The sequence below is a fragment of the Crinia signifera genome, chromosome 2, assembly GCF_055691185.1.
Source record: "Crinia signifera chromosome 2, ASM5569118v1, whole genome shotgun sequence".
Lineage (NCBI taxonomy): Eukaryota > Metazoa > Chordata > Amphibia > Anura > Myobatrachidae > Crinia > Crinia signifera.
The window spans coordinates 337879281-337897476 of NC_139218.1; the positions used below are offsets into that span (position 1 = coordinate 337879281).

The 18196-nt window shown below is 46.4% G+C and overlaps 1 protein-coding gene across 2 annotated transcripts in view; it reads right to left on the reverse strand.

Moving 5' to 3' along the window:
* The window catches only part of PDE1B (phosphodiesterase 1B), a 307280-nt gene extending 292852 nt beyond the window's left edge, over positions 1-14428 (reverse strand). For both annotated transcript variants that reach the window (XM_083169525.1, XM_083169526.1), the window contains exon 1: positions 14099-14428. In XM_083169525.1, the coding sequence (XP_083025651.1) occupies positions 14099-14156 (58 nt within the window). In that variant the 5' untranslated portion in view covers positions 14157-14428. The remainder of the gene's footprint in view (positions 1-14098) is intronic.
* Between the last annotated feature and the right edge of the window lie 3768 nt (positions 14429-18196).

An 18196-nucleotide genomic window follows, 5' to 3' on the forward strand; every position in this document is an offset into this window, starting at 1 on the left:
CCCCTGGCATCGCTCGTTTTGCTTGCGATGTTTCGGGCACAGTGCCTGCCTCGCTACGCTTGGCGCACTATTTTATTCTCCCACCACGCCCTAGTGGATGGTAGGGAATGAAATACCGCCTGTCAGCACGTCAGCTCAAAAAACAGTGAAGTCGACCTTTTAACTGTCGACCTTGCCAGTGTTGACATAATGCTTGTGTCGACCTAATGACCTGTCGACCTAAACCCATGTCGACCTAGACCCATGTCAACCTTGCTGCAAGTCAACCTAGTGGTGTCCACCCAATGCTTGTCAACCTAGTTGTTGTAGAGCAAATGACCGTATCCCCACGGAGCTCAAGCGTTATCTTTAACGTGACTTTTAGCGCACGGAGGGTAGATGTATGTGGACATATCTGTAGCAATGTAGCTTCATAAGAAAACAGATATATGGGAATTCAGGGTGGCATGCAGTATTACTATTGAAAAAGAAATTGCAATTTTCAAATCCATTTATACACTGATGACCCAGGATAGTTTGCACTGTGCTCCTCAACGGGGGACATTGAAGAATTGGAAAAATCTGAGTGAGACACACTAGCAAAGTAGTAAGTGTTATATCACAGACCAACATTCTATCAGTGTAGATTATTCATAAGGGAAAAGGTACATAAGGGTTTATTTATGCATATGATACAATTTTTTGTATGCGTGAGTGCGAGTTTTTATTACATCGCATAGAGTGGGGCTGGGAACCTAACAGCAAGGCTATAGATTGTAAGCTTGCGAGCAACCTCTATGTCTGTCTGTAATCACCCAGTTTGTCTTCTCACTGTTGATTCCAATTGTAAAGCGCAACGGAATCTGCTGCGCTATAGAAGAAACTGTAAATAAATAAATAAGGCACTTGGCAGCTTCACTAAACAGTATCCTTTAAATTTGCAGAACAAGAACAAAAGGTTGCTAGAATTATGTACAAAAAAAAGACCCAAAAGGTCATATCACCATTCTGTGCCTCCAAACTTTGATAGGAACATTGGGGGTTACTCCGGTTGATTCGCAGGGGTTCCCAGAGCAGCACCACGCGACCTGGCAATTACCATGGGAAAGCCCATTGTTTTCATGGGAACGCCCATGAAACGCTGGGTGCTCCCATGGACAAGTACCCCTACCCGCCGCCCCCTGCCCCCCCCCCCCCGCAAGGTTCGCCGTGGCCGCACGCACCCAGCGCATGTGCATGCACATTGAGAAAACATTGGCCCCGTGCGAACGAACAGGCCACTGCGAATGGATCTGAATAAGGTCCATTGTGCATCCAACAATGGGTTGCATTCAAAACCCCAGGAATACTATACTGATCCAGCATCCGACTACCACCAGGAGACTGACAATCGGATGCCGACATCGATGAGGAGGCGGTTTTGAGTTAGGCGGGAGGGTTAAAGTAATATTCCACACCCATGTTGGGACTCCCTCTATTGGGATGGCAGAATGGGTATTCTTATCACTAACATCTTCACTGCAAGTCATCTGCAGGGGTTAAAGTGAGGGGGAACGGGGTTGAACTGAGTTCCACCACCTCTAATGCTGAGGTTGAACATTTTAACCTCCACATTGGCCTTGCACAGTAATTCTCACAGAAAACCATTCTAGTTTGCAGGGGGATGCAAAAAACCCTACCACTGGCCCTGTAGCTGCCTAATGGGGGGGATGGGAGGGGGTTTAATTAGGTGGGAGAAATGAGTTCCCCCACCTCTGCATGACCACTTTAAGGGGGGTATTCAATCATTGTCGTGCACCCGCAGCCATCTCCCGACGGGGGAGATGGCTGCAGGGCCCTATTCAATGCTGTCTTCCCCGACAGCATTGAACAGGGTTTCACCGCAGAACGAGCCCGACATCACAAGCTGTCGGCTCGTTCTGCCGAGAAAAGCCGGAGCTCGTCTATTTCCGTCATCAACTCGCGGCCACGCCCCCTTCTCGCCGCTCGGCGGCCGGGACATTGAATCCCGACTGCCGAGCTCCAGGCGAGCTGACCGAGAATGGGACAGGGGCACGGCTGTCGAGCTTGCTCGACAGCCATTCCCCTAACATTGAATACCCCCCTAAGCCCTGCTCATCTGTATGTATCCTGCAACACCTACAGCCTCTGTTACCAGTTTCTGTCATTTTGTCTACACCCTCTTGCATCCCCCTAGTGATAAATTCCAATAACATCCATTTTCTGTCAATAATCTGAGACTGCAGTCATTAAAAATATTTTAACACAAATGATCAGAATGGCTTGACTGCCACTTAGACCAAAGCATCCAGGAAAGGAGCTCCAAGCCTTTCTTAACAGAAAACAACAAAAGTCAATTGTATAGATATCTTACTCTTCTATATCAAGGATGGGCAGGAGAAGTGATCAATTGAGGTGCTCTGAAATGACTGGCCCTATTCCTATACATGATCCAACCAATAAACACATTGGAGCTCGTTTACAACAAACACAGCAGTTGAGGTTTGCAATAAAATCCACTATGTGCTGCCATGACATGGATTTGTGCAAACACACCTGAATAAAAAGTACAGAGAGAGAGGGATTCACTGCAAAGGACGGAGTAGCTGTACTACATTTTGTAGAACAATGTAATAATAAAGCATAAGGAAACAACATTAAGGAAGTATTTAAGCGAAAAGTGGAAAAGTTCATTTTATTAGCTGTTTTAACAGCGGTGGAAGTTTGGACCTTGATATGGCATTTACTCTGTTACTAGTGCACCACTTGACATGTTTCTGCCTCTCCACACAACTATAATATGTGCTCTTCCAAGGCTGGGGAGGTGACTAGAGATTAAGCTTGTCCCATGAGTTGGCCAATTTATACAGGCACACTAGTGTAAAATCAAGGTGTTTTGCAGAATCCATAGAGCGCGGGTGTCAAACACAAGGCCCGCGGGCCAAATCCGGCCCGACAGACCTCGTCATGTGGCCCGCGCAGCCGCCGCCAGCCTTCACCTTTTATTCTCTTTTTTGAAAGTTTTTTTTTTGCACTGCCGGTGGCCATGTTCCTGTGGTCTTTTAAGATGTCTGCGGCCACAGGAACATGGCCGCCGGCCTCCATGGCTACGTGGAGGAGGGCCCGGCAGCCTGTTCCCTCTTATCGAGGCAGTGGCAGACGCTGTGTGGGGACGTCATGACGATTTGCAGAGAGGAAGTAAGGCAGGCCGAGTCAGGGGGCCTCAGCAGGACAGGCCGCGGCGCAGAGAGTGGAATTGAAATTACTGGAGCCGCAGCAGCAGCAGCAGTAAAGGAGCCTGAGGGATAAAATACAGTAAGTTACATAAAAAAACAATATATCTGGTGGAGGTGTCATGGCATTACTTTTATATTATACAGGGGGAGCAGCCTGTGGTGTCATTATTATTGTACAGGGGGAGCAGCCTGTGGTGTCATGGCATTATGCCATGACACCACAGGCTGCTCCCCCTGTATAATAATAATGCCATGACACCACAGGCTGCACCCCCTGTATAATATAAAAGTAATGCCATGACACCACAGGCTGCTCCCTCTGTATAATAATAATGCAATGACACCACAGGCTGCTCCCCCTGTATAATAGTTTGTGTCATGGCATTACTATTGTTATATTATACAGCGGGAGCAGCCTGTGCTGTCATTGCATTATTATTATTATTATACAGCGGGAGCAGCCTGTGGTGTCATTGCATTATTATTATACAGCGGGAGCAGCCTGTGGTGTCATTGCATTATTATTATACAGCGGCCCTTTGAGGGTGACCAAACTGCTGATGCGGCCCCCAATGAATTTGAGTTTGACACCCCTGCCATAGAGCATGCTTCATGCATGTGGCTCACTGTGGGGTAGATACATGAAGCAGTGATAAGGGAGGGGAAGTGACCTATGGCAACCAATCAGCACTGAAGTAGAATCTATAATTTGCATAATATAACATTATACAGAGCAGCTGATTGGTTGTCATGGGGCACTTTTCCTCTCTTCTCCCTTATCACTGCTTCATACATCTACCCCTGAATTTCTTCAAAGAAACGTTTCAAACATGTCACTTGTTCTAATTATCAGTGGCGTAACTCCCGGAGGCAATGGAGGCTTTTGCCGCCGGGCGTTACCCACCGGGGGGGGGAAGGGGTACAGAGAGCAGGCCCCCACCCCCACTCTGGAAGGGTCTCCTGCGGCTGCCACTCGCCGTGGATCGGATCTCTATTACGGATCCGATCCGCACCGTTGCCCTCCAGCTCACGTCAGGATGATGCCTGTACTGCACAGATAGTCTGGACACTGCTGAGCGACAGCTCAGCGTCCAATGATATTTAAAACTACTGCCTGCAGCACCCTGATTAGCTGGTGCACAGGCTGCCCGGAGGAAGGAGGCTGCGGCGTCACTAGGGAGTGTGGACCGCACCAGGTTCCTTCCTGCAACACACGTATCCCACATTGCTGCCTCTGCCGGTTAGGAACGGAAGATCGCAGGGTGGAAAGTGGGGCTGGACCAATGCCTCAGCCCGCCCATCCTTCTATGCTGCTGCCGAAGCAAGCAGCATTGCCGGGCACCCGTTTTAACAATTATTATGGTACACCAGCGGTTCGCTGCTGCACTGGCTGTCCCCGGCTCCCTGCACCTCACTGACACCCGCTGCCTGCACTCCTATGACCGCAGACCTCGGATCCAGATCACTGCACCTCACTTTCCCTGGCTCCAGCTTCAGCTTCCTGCACCCCACTTCCTTGAAGAACCTTCCATACCAAAGATAAATAGGGAGCAGAGAGGCAAACATTATATAAGGGCTGGCTGGGGGGGTATTACATGCTGAAAAGTATATGTTAACTTATGCTGTGCATGAAACATATTAGGAGAGGGGCAGGGTGTTGATGGGCATAAAATAGGAGTGAGGGGGGTGATGGATACAAAAAATAGAAAGGGCTTGAGTAATAATGAGCATAAAATATATAAGTGGAGTAACAAAGGTATAAAAAAAAGGGAAGGGGGATACGTAGTGGCGTCATTAGGCTGGTGCGGCCAGCGGGTGTCACTATATGTGTGTGTTGTGTGATATATATATATATATTTTTTTTACTATTAAATGGCACCACGGGGGGGGGGGGGGGCACCACCATCTCTACCACCACCACTATCCATACCGCCTCCAGGCGTCTTGCATGAACTTACACCACTGCTAATTATCATGGTTACTTCATACAACATTTTTTGTTAAATTCCACATTTGCACGCAAAAATTATGGAAAAATATATGCAATGTTGCAAATTAGGCTCAAATGAACTCAAACATATTTGAACTGGCGGAAGCACAATCAAACCTGTTTGCTTCGCTTCAATGTAGCGCCAGAAGATGGACAATTTGTTGTGAATTTTCAACATTTAGAGAATCATACACGAATCCAGATCGAGAACCATGGCACCAGGGCTTAAAGTGGTCCTGGAGAGGTGTAGGAACTCATTTCCCTCTGCTACCTAATTATCCCCCAGGGCCAAAGATAACATTTTTGGCACCCCCTGCAAACTATAAAGCTTTTCAGTTTTCAGTTACTGTGCAGGACCAAGGTGGAGGTTGAACTAGCTCCAACTCCCCATTAGAGGTGATGGAACTCAGTCCGCCCCCCCACCCCCCCCCCCCCCCCCCCCCACACACACACACACACACACACACACACTCTAACCCTGTGCTTAGCACCCTACTGCAGAGGAAGGAGGCTTGTTTAGCATATAAACATTCCAATTATTGTGACTACATATTACTCAACTCAGTAATCCTATCATTCGATATTTTTTTCTTTAACATTAAATAGTGTGCATAAGAATGAGATGTTATGTTTTCTAGGAATGTTTAATTAAGCTGTAAGCTGTTACTTATGTAGGGTACACACCAGGACGACCACCGTCGTTCACGACCGATAGACGACCATGGAACGATTTCCCTTGGACTTCCCGGGAGCTCCCAGGCAGTCCCCAGCAAACGATTAGCAAAAATTGTGTTTTTTTGGCGGAACGATCTAGATCCGATCCCGATGCGCCCGCGATGGTCGTTAAGACGGTCGGATCGCTGGTTTTTGTTTTTTTGCAAGAACACCTGCGACCGTCGTCCGATTGGCCTTTGAAATTTAAATGAAGGGGCTGGACTAGCAGAGGGGATAGGAATAGCAGCAGCCATTTTAAACCAGTGTATTTCTGCTTTGTTACTAGTGAGGCTTGGTTTATACCTGCTGAACGCTGGACATAGCTATTTACACATTACTTTGTTTTGCCTGCCATTACAAAGTGTCTTTTAACCCTGCACTATGGAGAATGCAGTGATGGGTAGTCACCAGCAACAGTACCTGCTCTATTATGCAGTGTTGAAGCTCAGACGTCAGAGAGCCCAGCGCAGGAGAGAAAGATCATGCTGGACAAAGCAGTGGCTACTTCAGCGTCAGACTCGTTCGCACATGCCACTGCTCAGGGACATCAGGGAGAATAACCCAGACGATTTTCGTAACTTCTTGAGGATGGATGATGCCACATTCCAGGAATTGCTGCGTCTGGTGACTCCCCACATCGAGAAGCAGGATACCAAGTATCGCATGGCTATCCCTGCTGAGGAACGGCTGGTGGTGACCCTGAGGTTTCTGGCGACAGGACGGTCTCTTGCTGACCTAAAGTTTGGATCCCTCATCTCCCCGCAAGCTTTGGGCCTCATCATCCCGGAGACCTGCAAAGCCATTGTGAAGGTGCTGCAGTACCAGTATTGCAAGGTAAGGATGAAATATACACTGTACACTTTATTGTGCAAACAAAATATTTTTATTTATAATTTAGGCCTAGGACAGAAACAGGTTTTTTAGGCCTTTCATGGTTAAAACATGTAAAATAGTAAATAGATTGTGTCAACACAAATATATTATAATACCATATATAAAAGATATTGTACAAAAACACACACTATATATAAAGATTTAAGTATGTATGACCCAGTTTAAACTTTCCCAATAAGTACGGGCTACTGTGTGGCAGAGGATGTCTGCCGCAGATAAGTAAAGGCTGCGGCCCACATGGCGCATGGCGCAGATGCAATGGTCCCGGCCCCATTGATGTGCGCCATACGCCATGTGAGCAGTGGCCATCACATACCTGCAGCTGAGACCATGTCTGCCGCACAGTACCCCATACTATTGGCAAAGAAAAAAGGGCAATAAATGGAGTTTGCTATCCAGATTGAGGAGAATCCTGTTCTCCCTCTGGTAATGCAGGTACAGGTAGCAGCATATAAATAAACAAAAAAAACACACTCTGGTAACTTCTGGAACATGCCCTTACAACAGTAGGGATAAGGTACTGTGCGGCAGAGGATGTCTGCTGCAGATATGTAAAGGCTGCGGACCACATGGCGCATGGCGCAGATGCAATGGTCCCGGCCCCATTGATGTGCGCCATACGCCATGTGAGCAGTGGCCATCACATACCTGCAGCTGAGACCATGTCTGCCGCACAGTACCCCATACTATTGGCAAAGAAAAAAGGGCAATAAATGGAGTTTGCTATCCAGATTGAGGAGAATCCTGTTCTCCCTCTGGTAATGCAGGTACAGGTAGCAGCATATAAATAAACAAAAAAAACACACTCTGGTAACTTCTGGAACATGCCCTTACAACAGTAGGGATAAGGTACTGTGCGGCAGAGGATGTCTGCTGCAGATATGTAAAGGCTGCGGCCCACATGGCGCATGGCGCAGATGCAATGGTCCCGGCCCCATTGATGTGCGCCATACGCCATGTGAGCAGTGGCCATCACATACCTGCAGCTGAGACCATGTCGATGGTAAATGATAAAGTAGCCTATTTTTTAAGACAGATCCTCAAAAACAGGACACTCTGGATCTTCTATCAGTAAAGAACTGTAGAATTGACGGTACTGGGGGGGTTGAGAAGGCTGTGTAGGTGTTGACTGGGTATGTGTTGGAATTGTGCTCGACTGGCCTGCTACGGTGGCAGGCGGAGTAGGCACTGGTGATTCTAATGACAGTGGTGTGTCTGGTGCACTACCAATGCCAACTATTTTAGTGCCACTGTTGAGATACCCTAAACTGCCATTATACACCAACTCCATGCATAACTTTTCAAAAGTAAGTTGCTGGTCAGGAGCCATGTTGCGAACACACTCTGCCACATAAGTGAAGTAGTTGTCATGTTTGTCGGGGTTTCTTTGCAGGACTTGATGTGCCCGCATCATAAATTCTTCATGTGCCGCTGCTTCTCCTTTTTTTCCTTTGCCACGCATTTTTTTGGCACGGGGGAGTGGTGGAGTGGGTTCCAGGGTGGGTGGCGGAGTGCGTGCCGGAGTAGGAACTTCGTTCGATGTGCATGCATTCTCAGATAGGACAGATAGGTCTGGGGTTGCAGGTGGGTAGTCACCAAGCTGTAAAAAAATTGAACATGTTTACTAATCAATTCTATTTACTTCTAATTTCAGTTCCCTACCAGCGTGAATGAATGGAAAGTCATCGCAGAGGAGTTTGAACAGCGATGGAACTTCCCAAATTGCGGTGGAGCCATTGATGGCAAACATGTCCGCATAGCCCAGCCTATCAATAGTGGTTCCTACTATTTTAATTACAAGGGCTATTTTAGCATTGTACTAATGGCTGTTGTTAATGCGAACTATGAGTTTATCTTCCTGGATGTAGGAAGGAATGGCCGTGCATCGGATGGTGGCACTTTCAAGGACACAAAGTTCTACGAAAGGCTCATAGCGAACACCCTTCACTTGCCGTCTGTCCAGGAAACTAAACAGGGGCTTAACTTTGTTTTTGTGGCTGACGAGGCTTTTGGCCTGCACGAGCATGTCATGAAGCCATATGCGCAAAGGGGGTTGAACCATGACAAAAGGATCTTTAACTACAGGCTATCCAGGGCACGGCGTGTTGTGGAAAATGCTTTTGGCATCCTGGCAAGCCGGTTTCGCATTTTCCACACTGCCATTAACCTGAGGGTGGACAAAATTGACTGGGTTGTCACGGCGTGCTGTGTCCTGCACAATTTGCTCCGCAGAAAAGCCACACAGCAAAGGGCTACAGGCACAGCACTCCAAGAAGACCAAGAACTGCCAGAGGAGGTAGTGCAGATATCCTCCTTGCAAACCCCAACACAACACTACACAGGGAGTGCACGAGCCAAACAGGTGAGGGAAGAGTACATGGCCTACTTTAATGGGGAGGGCGCTGTGGATTGGCAGGAGGAATCAATTAGATAGCCAAAAAAATAGACTCACCGATGCAGACTGCGAATTCTCCTCCTCCTCCTGCGCCGTGACTTCTTGGTTTTCATGTTCTACCATAAGGACTACTCCTGTCCTCATCGACTCCTGGCTGAGGGTGAATGTCAACCGGTCATAGTACCAGAGCGATGTTTGATACATCTCGTCGACTCCAGCACCAGACTTCTTTGCAGCCTCCATCTTCTTGTGTTCCTTTAAGAACACCGTGCGCATATTCTGGATGCGTTTCCTCACCCATTCAACATTGGCCTCTGGGTGAAATGGAAGACTGTAGCGTGCCAACTCCTCCAAGGCTTGGTTTCTTTTCATTTTGTTCGAATACTCCTTGGATTTTGTGCGCCACAGGCATTCGTGTGAACGATATTTTTCAATAAACCCTTCCAAAAACTCTTGTTCCTTTGCGTTGGACATTGGGACTGTAAAAAGATAAAACCATTTTAGTTGTTATAGTTATACCCATGTTTTGTTTCATATTTAAATTTTTATAGTTATAGTTACCAGTTTACCTAGTTCTTATGTTTTAAGTATTTAAAATGTTAATAAACTTTTATGAAAACCACTATACATTTTATTGTGCAGATTGCTATTCACACACACAGGTGAATGGGGCCTAGCAGAGAGGAGTGCATGGAATACTGCAATGGTGGACAATGGTTTATGTATATATATCTATATATACACAAACACACGCACACAGGTGAATGGGGCCTAGCAGAGAGGAGTGCATGGAATACTGCAATGGTGGACAATGGTTTATGTATATATATCTATATATACACAAACACACGCACACAGGTGAATGGGGCCTAGCAGAGAGGAGTGCATGGAATACTGCAATGGTGGACAATGGTTTATGTATATATATCTATATATACACAAACACACGCACACAGGTGAATGGGGCCTAGCAGAGAGGAGTGCATGGAATACTGCAATGGTGGACAATGGTTTATGTATATATATCTATATATACACAAACACACGCACACAGGTGAATGGGGCCTAGCAGAGAGGAGTGCATGGAATACTGCAATGGTGGACAATGGTTTATGTATATATATCTATATATACACAAACACACGCACACAGGTGAATGGGGCCTAGCAGAGAGGAGTGCATGGAATACTGCAATGGTGGACAATGGTTTATGTATATATATCTATATATACACAAACACACACACACACACACACACACACAGGTGAATGGGGCCTAGCAGAGAGGAGTGCTTGGAATACTGCAATGGTGGACATTGGTTATATGTATACACACACAGATGGGGCCCACCCAAAAAAACAAAAGTGACATGGTCGGGTGCACGGTTGCCAAACCAGTGCTTTATACACACTATATACATTGGTGGCAACAGTGGGCATGCATAGAAGAGCATTGGGAGTGCAAACATACCAGGTTGTTGTTCTGGGAGATGAGACAAGAAGGAGAGTCCAACTGCTGCGCCAGCGCTGTTTGCTATGTGGAAAAACATGGCGCCGGGGGAGTGTTTAGGAAATGCCACTCAAATAGGCTGGATCAAACGACGGACGCACCGACGGACGGACGACGGAGGCGGCAAAAAACACTCACGATCTGCATACGATTGACGGTCGGTCGGCCTGGGATTGACGGATCCTACCTGCAGCACGTAGGACCAAAGATGCGACCAAACGAGCGGCGTGAACGCGCATTGGATCGGAATCGGATCAAATAAATGGCAAAAACACACGATAATACACACAATCTGCATACAACCGGTCGGAATTGGATCTAAATTGACAGAATCGTGCCCTAGTCGTCCTGGTGTGTACCCAGCATAAGAGATGGCTGGGGATATTAATGCAAGCTTATGATATGACATCACTTCCTAAAGGTTTCCTTATTACTTTGTTTTTCCACATTTCATTTGTATTTTGAATGGTTCTACTACTAGGGAGAGACATCGCTGAGTGACCGAAGCATAAGAAAGAGAGAGAAGACTCCCAGGCAATGGACACTACAGTATTTACATAGTCTATCTAGTGTGACAGTATCAAATATATGTAGAATGTTGTTACTCATTTAGTTTGCATAGCTGAAACTCCAGCAGAATTAAAATCAGTGTTTAGCTGTAACTAAAAATCAATTAACAGCTTTGAGTAACTGGTTGGACATGAACTACCGCCTCATGAGAACCATGAATAATATTACAAGGCGATCTTCACTCACTAGAATTTGAATCTGATTTTTCTCAGGACCTGCAAAATAATGTAGTCGGGTTTCTTTATACAGGCGGAGAGAAGGATAGAGCCGAGCCGGACAAATCCCAGGAGCCATGTAGCTAATACTCCTGAAAAAATGACTTACTGCTACTGCCTACATGTTCACAGTCATTTCTATTGATATGAACGGATGCTCATTTTGCCTACTGAAGATCTATCGAACAACCTGTGGGTTCCAAGATTTGAATGACCGGCTTTGGAGTTTTTCATTATGTTCCCATACAGTGTGTACTGGAGGTGGCTAATTGTGCTTATGTTTCTGGAATAATGAACGCTATGCCCTAGTTTTACAACCCATGTTTTACTTATTTATACACAAGAAACCCAGGTTATATTTCTTCTAATCACCTATGTACAGTAAATAGTTTTGTGAGAAATTGAATCCTTGGTTTCTGAGAATAGGGACGTTCGGTTCCAAATAACAATACACGGCGGCTCCATTGGTAAGTGTGCTTGCTGCAGATTCTAGGACAGCAAACATGTTTACAAACGCAGTGTTGTATATACCAATGGCGAATTCAAAACCGGTAGCATTCATCAATTAATAAGCACTGACAGTTGGTTTAGGTTGGTGCCAACAGCAAAGAGATTGCATTGCCTGTCTACATTGCAACACTAGTGTTTCCTTTGGAGAAACAGCACAGTGACTGCAGGTACTAGCCATTTATCCGCACACTGTATGCCGGGGCTGGTTGCACGTTCAGCACTGAATGAAGCATTTGGGGCAAAACCTTAGATTGTTAATCCTCAGAATCGTGGTACTCACATCATGACAGATATTTCTAAATACATTGATGCCATTATTAATACATGAACTGTAGAACATTCAAAAAGAACTAATATACAGTATATTCACATGACACATGTACAGTATTGTCACTAATAATCTGTAAATGGAAGTAGAGGTGACCCTGGCATTCGGTGCAATACAGTAATGTCCCCACTGTCCTAGTGGAACAAGAAATTCATCACACTGATGTTTGCTGCATTATTTAACTTGACAAAGTCGGAGTACAATTTATTTTACTGTGCTTTAGATTTCTAAATATCAGATGAACAGGCATTCCACACACACACACACACACACACACACACACACACACACACACACACACACACACACACACACACACACACACACACTGTGCTTTAGATTTCTAAATATCAGATGAACAGGCATTCCAGACACACACACACACACATCAGAAGTGTTTTATGCCACACAGATAACTCCATTAAATCAGTCTTGTAAACTGTTTTCCTTTCTGGATCTAATTTTAGATATACAGCCTATCTGTAGTTTATTTTATAAACTATGGCAACATAACAAACACTCTGCATATAGAAAGAAATTGGCGATGAAATCACTCCATCAGAGAATTGGGCTTCTAGTGTACCTGGGAGGAGGGGGGGGGGGGGTCATGATGTGTTTGTTAACATCACAGACTGGATAGATTTACATGAAATACGTTTGTTTTTCTAGGTGTATATTAGGTGATGCCATGTGTTTTAGGGGTCAGCAGTTACACCCATGGGCTGTTTATGAATGCAGAAAGTGCTCTATTTGAAGAGCGCCAGAAATACTCGTTGTGTCTTATGAAGAATCCTTCTCTATTCCGGGAATCCTGCAAAGAAACAGGTTGGCGCTGTGCTTCTGTTTGCATTGTGTCTAACACATTGCTAGCTCTGGATAGTGCGGACACTTTCATGTTTAGCATCATTATGGTATCATTCAAACTGTAGTACTAAACACATTTACAGCATTTTGCACATTGCTGGAGCTTTCAAGTTGAACTTATACCAAGACAATAATAGAAACTGTAGGTGTTACATATCAGTGCGGGCATGAAGACACCTAGCATTGCTTATATAAGAAACTTTATTTATGGTACTTGTGTAGTTTCACGGTGCCAGCATGGCGCCGTACGTCTGAGTCCCCTTGCGGGCTCGGTGGCTCGCTACGCTCGCCACGCTATTTAAAATCAACTCCATGCCAACATGGATAGTGGAGGTATGAACTATCCATGTTGGCATGGAGTTAAGTTACTTTTTTGGACATATTTTGTGGCGAGCGTACACCCGGAAGTAGCACGGCGCGTGAAACTACACAAGTACCTTATTTATCAATACAGGGTTGTCCTCCCTAGTGGGAGACAACCCTGACTTGATTACAGTTTGGAACATAAGATCTACAAGTTAATTTATGCTCCACAATTACAGTATTACACACACATTTACATGAAATACAGCTCTAATATATATACTTTAATATCCATTTTGTATAGGTCCTGATGACAAAACCATACTGTTCCTCAAAAAAAAAAAAAAAATATATATATATATATATATATATATATATAGATATATATAAAATCTACATCTGTGTGTGTATTTATATATATATTTAAAGGTCGGTGCATGTGCAATGCATACAGATGTGAGTGAATGATAGAGACGTGAGTGCATAGAGATGTGAGTGTACACAGGTGTGTGTACACAGAGATGTGAGTGCATAGAGATGTGAGTGCACACAGCAGAGGCAGGTGAGTGGGCAGTGGAACAGGTCTGCTACCTGGATGCAGCATCAGGGGAGCTCCGCGCTGCAGCCGTCGTGCCGCTGGCTGGGACATGCTTGCACCGGTGCCTCCGCTCACACTCAGGGGAAGTCCCGGGGGAAGCTCCTGATTGTACCGTCAGAGTCAGACAGCGATGACCACCGCGCTCCCTGGTGACCTGGAGGAGCCCGTGTGCTGCTCGGTAGCCCCAGCGTGAGCGCTGCCTCCTGCGCCGGTGCTGCTGACTTGTCGCCGTGTGACCTGCTCATCCGGCCGGGCACTGTCTGTGTGTGCAGCGGGGAGCAGCGAGCATCGCCGGAGAGAGGTGGCGGTGGGGGGAGTGAGAGGAGGGGGAGCAGATAGGGGAGATGAGAGGAGGGGAGTCACTGTAATGGGCGATAACACATCTAGAGGGAAAGCGGGCACAGCTGGGGAAGGGACAGGTCTGTGCAGATCTATAGTAGAATATAACAACACATTGGGCAATACAGTGATCACCCACACGCTGGAAGGGATACTTAAGCACAAGCTTAGTACTGTATGTAGCACCTTGTTCAGGTCTATCCAGTGGTTTTAATCAGTTGGCATACTGCACATACTGTAGCATACCTCCCAACATGACCCTCTCCAGGAGGGACTAGGGATGGGTATTGGGTAATCATATGATGTTTCATCGGTAACATCGGATTTATGGTTCCAATGTTCGATGTTTAACCCTGCAATGTTGAGGATCCAATGTTTCATCTACATCGCTAGATTTCTCCCCCGATGTTTTTCTCAATCTTCCAATGTTTTTTCTTTTGTGTGTCAATTAGGGTGGCCAATCCCGGGATCGGGATCCGCGGGATCCCGGGATTTGGCCCCCAAAACACCGGGATTTCAATCCCGGGATTGGAGTTTCCAATCCCGGGATTTCGGGATTAGACTGCGCATGCGCAGTCTAATGCCGGGCAGCGTCTGAGCGGGTGCTCAGCAGCTGCCCGGCTTCTCCCGTCCCGGGCAGCGCGGCTCTGCGCAGCGTGACGACGTCAGAGGTCACGCTGCGCAGGCCGCACTAGCTGTCTGCCTCCATCCTGTCCCCGGAACAGCCTGCCCAGCTGCCCAGTCCCCTGACCAGCCCGCCCAGCCCGTCCACCCAGCAGCGGACCTGCCGGCATGCCACCAGCGGACCAGCCCGGGCTCCATCACCCCGGCTCGAAGCCGCCTCTGATCTGCTGTCTGATCGCGTTAGTGACCTTTCTGCTGCCTGCGTCGCTGTGATGTGTCCTGTACCTGTCCTGCTCGGCCTGTGCCCATCCTGCGCCCGCCTCACCCCCCCCCCCCGGTGCCCTGAGGTCTGTATTAGGGAAGCCAATCCCGGGATCTCGGGGATCCCGGGATTGGGCATTTTTCAATCCCGAATTCCGGGATTGAAAAAATGCCCCGGGATTGGCTTCCCTAGTGTCAATGTGTGCTGCTTTCAATGCTTTGCAGCCAGCTCACTCTCTCCTTGATTTATATTCATTAAAAACTTAAGAGACTGATAAAAAAAAACATTAACAAACATGATAGTATCACTGCTGGCTGGGCTTTCATATGTGTGTGTGGCTGTGTGCTGCTGCTGTGGGTGGTAGCTGACAGTGAAAGACAGTCTGGCCAGCCATTCAGCAGCAGCACACAGGACAGCCCCACCCCTGCCTCACTGCACTACAGCAGACAGCGACACTCCAGGCAGGGAAGAGGAACTGTATGGGTTTTCAAAGATAGCGGGTGCTAGAATGAACAGTATAATATGATAGTCACTAGTAGTGACATTGTGGTGAACTCCCTTCATATTTATTTATTTATTAATAGTTTCTTATATAGAGCAGCATATTCACTTGCGCTTTACAATAGGAGACAGTGATACAACAAACTGGGTATTTACAGTCAGTCAAAGGTATTAGGGCCCTGCTCGCAAGCTTACAATCTATCAATTGATTTATTATTATGCAGCAAGCATATCACAGCAACTTACAAAGGGCCTGATTCAGTTGTGGATGCAGACATTTGCACAGTTTATTTCTGTGCAGTGATTTATTGATAACAGCGGCTGCAGATACTGAGTGACAGGTACAGTAGTTTCTATTTGAGGGAGGGGATGGGGGCTGGTTTGTCAAATGCAGACGTGTTTCAAACATTAATTTGCAGTTGCACTGGCTCCAGCGTCTTTGTTCTGATGGTTATTCTAAGCAACAATCGGGTTGCTCAGATGTTTGATGTTGGCAGTGTTTCATCTTTTATACTTAAGCGGTGGATTTGAGAGTGCAACTGCATCCACCTCTGAATTAGGCCCAAAGTTTTTCCATATTAAAAAAATCGTGATAAATGTATTTAAATTAAAGTATTTTTTTTTTTATGAATTAGCAATAGCTTGCTATTACAAATGCCAGCATAGTCATGTTTTTTTATAACTTGTTACGGAGAGTCAGAGAGTATCATGGAGAACCCACTAAGATAAACTTAATAGAGGGATTATTTATCATTTTAGAAGCTTATTAGTGTATTATATGCTTTGGTAACCAGTTTATTTTAAAAAATATCGAAACATCGGTTAACATCGGGTTCACAGTACCAATGTTTAGGTCTAAATGATGTTTTGCAACCAATGTTGAAAAACATCATTTGACCGATGTTTTCTTTCGATGTCCCATCCCTAGGAGGGACACAATGCTCTGTTTCTGGACTTCTCTCTTAATTAATGATTGCCATCACCTGTGTTGAAGCAGCTTTCTTATCAATTAACCTGTGTGAAACAGGTGATGGCAATCATACATTGGGCGAGATTCAGCAAGCTGAAAATGCCGTAAAAACCCAGTTTTCTGGGTTTTTACCGCATTTTCATATGCAGCAAAGCCCCATTGCTGGGGCTACGCTGCGGGGGGTTACGTCAGTTCCTATTTGGCGTAACCCCATGGAAGCCTATGGGCTTCCCTTCGCGTCCCCCGCCGATCCGCGCCGCACCCCCCTTACCTGTGTCCGGACAGCCTCCTGCTGTGCTACCCGGACCAGTGATTTCCTCCTGCCTGCACCACTTCTGAGCTGTGTAAGGGTTCTGGCACGGAGGGGGAGACCCGGTGCACATCGCCAGGCATCGCTTTTGCGTTAATAATCACATATGTTAGTGCATATGCGATTATTAACTATGCGAATGCCTGCGATGTGCACCGGGTATTATTGCTGAATCTTGCCTATTATGAGGGAAGTCCAGAAACAGAGCAATGTGTCCCTCCTGGAGAGGGTAATGTTGGGGAGGTATGCTGTAGGCTATTTTATTTTTGTTATCTGTGGGGAGCAGTGTGATTGATTTTTATATGGGGGCCAATTGGTTTGGGTTTTTTCCTGTGGGGGCCAATGTGTTTTGCCATGTGGGGATTTAATGGTGTGCCTTGGCAATTTTATAATCTTTTATAAGGCGAGATGAACCCCTTTTCGGGGGTTTTACCACATTTTGTTTTCATACGCAGCAAAGCCCCACCCCCAGGGCATCGCTGCGGGGGGGGGGGTGTTTGTGTGTGTGTGTTACGCCAGTTCTAGATGACGTAACCCCATAGAAGCGTCCCTCGTCTCCCCGTGCGACTCACCCCCTCACCTGTTTTCCAGGCAGCCTCCTGCTGTGCTGCCCGGACCAGTGACCTCCTCCTCCCTGCACCTATTCCGGGTGCAGGGAGGAGGAGGCAGAGCCCTGGCTGAGCAGCAGCTATTGGGTAAGGGTCCAGGGAGGGGGCTGCCTGTGACACCTGTCACCAGGGAGAGGAGAAATGGGAGAATACAGCCTGCCTGTATGGCATGTATCAGAAACCGGAACAGTTCAGACCACAAGGGTAGGCTGTAATCTCCCCTTCCCCATGTACATGGTGAAAATCACAGTTTATATAATTAGTGTTGAAATCGATATTAATATAACCAGAAGAACAATAAGTGAAATGCGCAGTTTACGTACTTATTCCGTAACTTGCGTACCCTTTATTCCTAGCTACGTGCGAACAAAACGTAGCGCAGCGTAGCGTACCTTTTCCGTGTATTGTACACGCTGAATCAATAACAGTAATTGGAAATCCCTTCGCAGTACTTAGTCTCTAATCTGCGAATACCTT